At 35.6% G+C, this 6,035-nt stretch overlaps 1 protein-coding gene across 2 annotated transcripts; it reads right to left on the reverse strand.

Annotated features, from left to right (window-relative positions):
• Positions 1-1,454: 1,454 nt before the first annotated feature.
• On the reverse strand, positions 1,455-5,585 carry LOC115447917 (mitochondrial intermembrane space import and assembly protein 40). Of its 2 annotated transcripts, XM_030175215.2 has the most exons (5): positions 5,394-5,585; positions 4,169-4,422; positions 3,817-3,864; positions 2,894-3,141; positions 1,455-2,145 (listed from the first exon to the last, which is right to left on the reverse strand). In XM_030175215.2, exons 4-5 carry the CDS (start codon positions 3,136-3,138, stop codon positions 1,935-1,937), a joined length of 456 nt encoding a protein of 151 aa, XP_030031075.1. In that variant the 5' UTR covers positions 3,139-3,141; positions 3,817-3,864; positions 4,169-4,422; positions 5,394-5,585; the 3' UTR covers positions 1,455-1,934. The 2 variants fall into 2 exon arrangements, with proteins under 2 accessions (XP_030031075.1, XP_030031074.1); XM_030175214.2 differs by lacking the exon at positions 3,817-3,864 and having other exon boundaries at positions 5,394-5,583.
• Positions 5,586-6,035: the final 450 nt, after the last annotated feature.

The raw sequence follows: 6,035 nt of genomic DNA on the forward strand, positions 1-6,035 counted from the left end.
GCTTTTTATTGTGTTATTGCAGTAATTTAAAAAAGTTAACAAACTATATTTTTTTATTAATTTTGAACCTAGTTGTAGTACATATTATAGAAAGGACAAAATCATGTTCCGTTAATTGTTTTGAGCAATATAATTAAATAAAAACCGCGATAAAAAAGGTGTAATTTCGATTTCTACCAGTCGCGCAAACAAGAAATTACTATTGTGTTATTGAAATTTCAAAGCGTACTATATTTTTTTTTCTAAAATTCTTCGTAAAATACAACTTTTTCTAGAATATGGTACGATCTTCTAAAAATAAAGTTGGCAACACTGCCGCCGAGGCATAGGTCGTCGCTCGGTAGCTGTGCGGAACGTTTGATGCAATTTGAATTTGCAATAATTCAATGAAAAGGGCTATTTTTATAATAAATGATTTTAAGTATGAATGTTATAATTTTATTTTATTTATTTAGTTATATATTTAGGTTCTTTAGCGAACAACATTTGAAAAATGTCTCGTTGGTTAGAAAAGAAAAAAAAACGATAAAATCGGAATATTTTGATACCAATAAAATCTATAAAGAACTTAGGAATGCACTTAGACCGCAGACTTACATGTAAGACGCACATTGAAACAAAGTGAGATGAAATCAATCTAAAGTACAAAGGCTTGTACTGGCTGCTGAATAGAAACTCAAAACTAGCAATAGACAATAAAATCCTCATCTACAAAACAATCTTAAAGCCCATTTGGCCATATGGCTTACAGCTCTGGGGTTGTGCTAATAATTCCAATGTGTTGATAATGCAAAGGGTGCAAAACTTTATCCTGAAGCGAATCTCAAATGCACCATGGTTTATTACAACAAATGAAGTCCTTGAAATTCTCAACATACCACTAGTGAAAAATGAAATAATGTTATGCAGTGCTAAATACAAAGTACGACTACAAAAGCACCCCAACCAACTCGCGGGTCAACTCATCATACCCGAAAGCATACGTCGGCTAAAAAAGCAGCGCGACATCTTTGATAAGGATAACCAGTAAAACTTAAACATTCCCAAGAAAGCGCTTACTTCATTGGGATTAGCGCCCTATATTCCTCCGACTCTAACATCTCATCTGCTCATAGTCAAAAGGACTGATCGCATGATAAATAATAAAAATAAAATAAAAAACCTGAATTTCGATATTGATACATAATACAGTCGAAAATATGAGTCAATGTCATTAAAATAAAATCAGATTACTGGTAGATACCAGAGAGATCTCTGTAAGACTTCTGCCTTCTGCCAGCCAGGAACAGTAACAATTCCATGTCCAGATTACTGACATAAGCTTTTAAGTGGGATCCTAATAAGTAACTTTGCGGTTAGAACCGAACAGTAAAATAAATAAATAATATTATACATAGGTACCTACTTCAATTGCAATAATTTACGGCGGAGGAGGACTAAACAAACACACCATATGTACCTCTAACTATTTATTAATTATTAATTATAACTATTACATGACTAAAATTCACACAACTATGCTTATTGCGCATTTACAAACCAAATACGAGCTTGTGAAATACATTCTTTGAAAGTAATTTGTTTAATAGGTGAAACTATCATAAATAATATAATGTACTAAATTTAGATTTGGCCATATCATTTCATGCAGGGTCCGGGTGGTGCAATGGCAGGACAAAGAGCTATCACAAACAGTTCCTTGCAAATCATATCATTAAAAATAGTATCGATTCAGGAAGTGGGAATGCTGTTTGCCACACTACATCGACTTGATAATAATAGAATTCTGGCGATACTGGTATGGGATGTTATTATCAAATTATTGCGATAGCGATATTTTGTAGTGTGCGTTTATGATTATTTCCATTAGACATTGGATACGCCACAGATGAACGAGAATAGTTGGTCGTCGTTTGAGTATGTATCGGTGTTGATTATTTGTCGACGCGGTCGGTGGTGCGGGCGGAGTCTCCGGCGGCGGGTGCGGTGTGTGCGGGTGCGGTGTCCGCGGCGTCCTCGGCGTCGTGCAGCGCGGCCGCGAGCTCCTCGTCGTCGTCCTTGCCGTACAGCTCGGGGTACTGCGACATGCACTGCTGCATCACGCTGAACTTCTCGTAACAGTCGCTGCCTTTCGGATCCGCCTCACTGAATACATTCAAATCACATGTGAATAAATAATTACCGCTGAAGAATTCAGGATTATAATATTAAAAACGAAGCAAATATTATTAACATTGGCAATAAAAAAATATAGGTATTTACAAAATATTGTCTTTATAACAACCTCTAGCACTCGTGTCATGTCACCATTATCAAAAACGACAGGTTTTTTTTTATTTTTTTACATACCAAAGTATAAAAATTTTGTATAACAATTTTTATAAGTAACTCGATCTTTTCTTTTGTGAAGTGGCTGTTATAATATATACTATTACTAGTTCACACAATAATTAAATTTCTGCTGTTTTTTGTTTTCTTCTTAATTGAAGTATATTACTAGTGGTAAGGCTCTCATATCCGTCCGCCTAGGTAGGTACCACCGCAATGTCTATTTCTGCCGCCAAGCAGCAGTGTGTAGTCACTGTTGCGTTCCCGTTTGAAGGACATTGTAGCCAGTGAAACTACTGGACAAAATAAGACTTAACATCTCATGTCTCAGGATGGCGATTGCAGTGGAATACCAAACAATATACAATAGAATCAATAGTAATTCAAGATTTTGGATGGTGTTTCTACTGTTTATGAGCAGTCGAATCACTTACCATCAGGCGAATGGCAAGCTCGTCTTGTCATTTAAAGCAATAACAAAATATATATTTCGATAGAATACGGTTTTGATTACATTATGAATTGGTTTAACACTCAATTATAATAGGTAATAGGTATGTAGTACCTGTAGTGGAAGCAGGAGAATGCGTCTCGGAACTGTTGTCCGCAGGGTCCGGTGGACATGCCGCCAAGGCACGGACAGCCCCAGTTGATGGAGCCGTCGGGCAGGATGAGGCCGGGCGCGGGCTCGGGCTCGGGCAGGCGCACGCGGCTCGGCGCGGCGAGCTCCTCGCGCGGCGCCACCAGCACCACGTGCCGCGCGCCCTCCTCGCCGCCCGCGCCCAGCGACAACACCGCACGCGACGACATCGCCTGTTCACAACACCATGTAATGTAACAAGACTGCAGCAATGATACACGCTTGCTTTTTCATTACAATCACTCATGTGGAAAACAATAAAGGAAAGCAAAAAGTTTGCTATTCTGTTTCTAAAGCCCTGTAATATTATCTCTTTATAAGTTGTAGATGGTGCTAGATGTCATGAGTAGTGGTGGTGCTTATTTGTTAAACAATAGAATTAAAATATTGTTATAAAAGTATTCAGTACTATATTTAAGAAAATCTATGGTAGGGTTCTACATACATCCCAGTTTTAACAAAATTATATATCAGCTAACAGCTAATAATATGAACTTGTAAGCATAGACAATATGTATGGTGGCCTATTTACATACTGTATAATAATATCCTTGTTTAAATATCATGAAGTATAATCACAATCTTGCCACCTTCTATTTCATAATAATTTACCCATACATTAAAAAGGTAAAATTTGTTTAGAATAAGTATATAAGTCGAAAATTTGAAAATACTATGATTCTAAAAATTCTTTTACCAATAGGTTGCTACTTTAACAATTATATTATTATTATACCAGAAACATGCTATGAGCATTTTTTTTTTTGATAATTATAACAATGTTGTTTGACTGTTTGGTTAAAACTGTATCTGCTGAGATAGTGACAACATAAGGTGTTTAAACCCACCAGTGGCCCAAGTGAATGTCTTCTGTTCTAGGATCAGCCTGTGTTTATCTGCAATCCAGGGCAATGATCTTATTAGTTGACATTCTATTTGGACCTGGCTGGTTACTATCAGGGGCAGTTGGATCATGTTCCAATGCTCATATAAGAACACATACACGAGAAAACCAAATATAATATGTGTTATAGGTGCTTAAACATAGGTATAACATTACAGTGTCACTCTCCAATGGAATGTAATTATTGCAGTGGTGTTGCCACTGTTCATAGTATTATGGGCAGCTATGGAATTCACCATCAGGGGAGGAAGGACCTCTCTTGTTATTTAATTATGCATACAAAAAAGTAAACTTACCACAAATATTGTAATTAGTTTACACAAGTGCCTGCAGGGTGGGGGCTTGTGCCTGTACCCGCAGCTGGGTGGCGAGTGTAATGGTGGCTCGCAGCTTGCGCAGTTGTTCTGCCTCCACTCTGAGCAGCGCACGTCGCTCACTCACATGCAGCACGTCCACATGCAGGGCACCTGCACCCCACTCTCCGAACACGCTCTTTGCCCCTTCTTCTATGATGCGCCTTATTGCAAGCTCAGTTTGCTCAGCCACACATCTGATGTTAAATACAGATAATAATAAATAACTAATTTATACCAATATTATATAAACGGAAGAGTTTATTTGTTTGACCATATTAATCAGGAACTATCAACCTGATTTTTGAGTTTTTTTTTCACTTATAAGAATCTACATTACCCCCAAGTGCTAGAGGCTACTTTTTATACTGAAAAAACTTTTTCATGCAGACAGAGCTGTAGGCAAAAGCCAGTAATTTATTAATTGTTTAATAACTAACTGTGCCTGTGACTTCACCTGTGTGGAAATTAGTGTATCATAAGATTTTCCCAAGTAAGTCCTGACTCACAAGATTTTACAACTACTCAACCTCTTCAACAGTAAATGTTTTATTTCAGTCAATTTACATAAAACAGTAATGTACTAATAACCTAAACCTTCTTCAAGAAAGACACTATCTTCTAGTAATCTGTTTCACAGATTTTGAGTAAAATCTATCAAAGACAGACAGATAAATTTTGGGGACTTTATTTTATAATATATATATCTATATATTATAAAATAAAGTCGTTTAATTCGTTGAGAATTTCTCTATGATGAAACTATACGTAATTACTAGAAAAAATATTATTACCAGAAATTGTGACCGTGGCACTTACTGTCAAATTAATTGATTTTGGGTTTGATTTCTGTACATATTTTTTTTACTTAATTGCAAGAGTAAATGAATGAAGATTAACTTATTTTCCTGAACTTTATATGAATATCAGTACATAATATTACCACATAGATATGTATTAGATATCTTCTACTTGGTCTAACAGTGTGACGCAAGGTTTTTAACGATGTCATAATATTGCATTAATAAAAAGCAACACAATGTCGTTAATTGACGTCCTTTATATGTCTAAGTAATAGGTTACTTGCAATGAAGTTATAGCCGGCACCCCTATGCTTACTCCATAAATAACTATATTCCACGACCACATAATAATAAATTAAACTTACTCGACGTCCAAATAGAAATATCTAGGATTCATCCGTCAACTGTTTACCACAGACGTAAGGGAAATATCTAATATTATTTTAAAAAGCAAGAGCAAAAACAAGCAGAGGAAATCCTTACTAATGTTTAAAATATAACCCAAAAATGAAGGCCTTAAACTGTCAAATAATAGGTTATGTTTTAAATGTCAATAGTAAATAGCGTTCCGTTTTGCATCATGGTTTGAAAGCCCACAGAGCCATATATTCACGTTATCACAATACAATTTTATTAACTCATGTTTATATTATTTTTCTTTCTAGATTCGGTATGTAATGAAATGTATATTAAATTAAAATATTATGTATTGTACTCAGAACAATAACAAGCAGTATTGTACCTACGTATTGCCATTTAAAAAATGTATCTATCGCTAATTTATTACCCACCTATTTGTTTGGAACCAGTTTATTCTAATGGATGCCATTATTTCTCTGGTTTAATAACTGACTTGATAGCATTGTATTGCTATTTGCGTAATGAATATCTTGATGACATTTCAAGTTCGCCAATTCGTTTAAAATTATATTATATTTTTCCTCAAGCAAGTAATAAGTATTTAGTAGCCCTTAGTCTGAAAGTTTTACCCGACGTGATAAATGGCG

Source organism: Manduca sexta, chromosome 21 (assembly GCF_014839805.1).
Source record: "Manduca sexta isolate Smith_Timp_Sample1 chromosome 21, JHU_Msex_v1.0, whole genome shotgun sequence".
NCBI lineage: Eukaryota > Metazoa > Arthropoda > Insecta > Lepidoptera > Sphingidae > Manduca > Manduca sexta.